The sequence below is a fragment of the Melampsora larici-populina genome (genome assembly GCF_000204055.1).
Source record: "Melampsora larici-populina 98AG31 unplaced genomic scaffold MELLAscaffold_380, whole genome shotgun sequence".
NCBI classification, from domain to species: Eukaryota; Fungi; Basidiomycota; class Pucciniomycetes; order Pucciniales; family Melampsoraceae; genus Melampsora; species Melampsora laricis-populina.
In genome coordinates, this window is record NW_006769109.1 from 6,151 (window position 1) to 7,430 (window position 1,280).

A 1,280-nucleotide genomic window follows, 5' to 3' on the forward strand; every position below is an offset into this window, starting at 1 on the left:
GCTGCCGACGATAGAGATCGGATGGCGATGTCTATGTGGGATGCTTACGTTGCTCACCCTGGCTATCGAGCTTAATATCTTAGAATTAAAACACTATTTAAATCAACAAGTCTTTTTTATTTCATGTTTAAACCAGTAAGCAGGCTACAAAAGTGTATTTCATTCGGACAAAGTATCTAAAAAACATGTATTTCATTCGGACAAAGTATCTAAAAAATAAAAGAATAGCATAGCATAGCATATTATAGTGATGTAAAACAAAACCATAAGATTGTAAATTGTTAAAGTAATGTAAAACAAAATTTGGATTTGATGATAAGAAAAACTATCATTGAAAAGAAAACTATCATTCATTTTCTTTTTCCTTCTCATCAACAACCGTATACCCGAGGCTCAAAGCGAGCCAACTCCATCTCAGCTCAGGATCAGAGTTGATAAAGGTTCGACATTTGTCCTCATGCTCGAAAAGTAGGATGGCTTCAGATGCAGCTTTCGGATCCTTACCGAAGTGTGTCTTCCAGTCTTTATTGAAGATTGACATAGCTTTCTCTTGAGAGGGGATGGTCGTGTGTCTGAAGGCCAACGATTCTTGATCCAATCGAGCCGCAGTAATCAACATTGCCTCCTTCGCAGCGTCATGAGCAGCAACAGTCTTCGCTTTCAATATCTCACGATCAATGGCTTGAGTAGCTTGGTCCTTGAGCAATTCAGCTGAATTGTCCAAAGAAGCGGCGAGTTTGGCCTTGGTGTTTGGTCGGACACGAGGCGCTGGCTTTTTGCTGAAAGACCGAGGTTTGGGAGTCGGAGTCGCAGCAGTTTGAGTGATACCGTCATCGTCAGAGTCGTCGTTAGCATCCGGGTCCAATGCCATTTCATGAGGCAAGAGAGCAGCTTCTCGAGCTGGAATGGATTGATGAGAAGGTCAGCATTGTTTTTAATAAAAAGAAAAGATAAACAATAAAAACAAAAGATAAAGAAGGGCTTACCTCGAGGTCCACTTTGACGCTTCAATGGTGGAGGAAGCTTATAACCATCAGATTCATCATCGGAACCATGGTTAGATACGTTCTTTTCACTAGGCGATGGCGATTTATCTTGAGGTTCATCAATTTGACTAGTCGGTTGGTTGCGGTTGGTTTGAATCGTCTGGGTTCCGACAATTCCTTCGGCTGAAGCGTTGGTGTTACCGCATAACTCATGCATGAGGTCGTAAAGAGGAAACGCTTTCTTCTCGTATACACTAGCACCTTGGTGAGTCTACAGCAATCAAACAAATATGA

The 1,280-nt window shown here is 41.6% G+C and overlaps 1 protein-coding gene across 1 annotated transcript; it reads right to left on the minus strand.

The window, feature by feature from the left end:
• Positions 1-346: 346 nt before the first annotated feature.
• Positions 347-1,203, minus strand: MELLADRAFT_90470 (uncharacterized protein; the record flags this gene model as incomplete). Its single annotated transcript, XM_007419693.1, has 2 exons — positions 347-900; positions 987-1,203. 2 exons carry the CDS (start codon positions 1,201-1,203, stop codon positions 347-349), a joined length of 771 nt encoding a protein of 256 aa, XP_007419755.1.
• Positions 1,204-1,280: the final 77 nt, after the last annotated feature.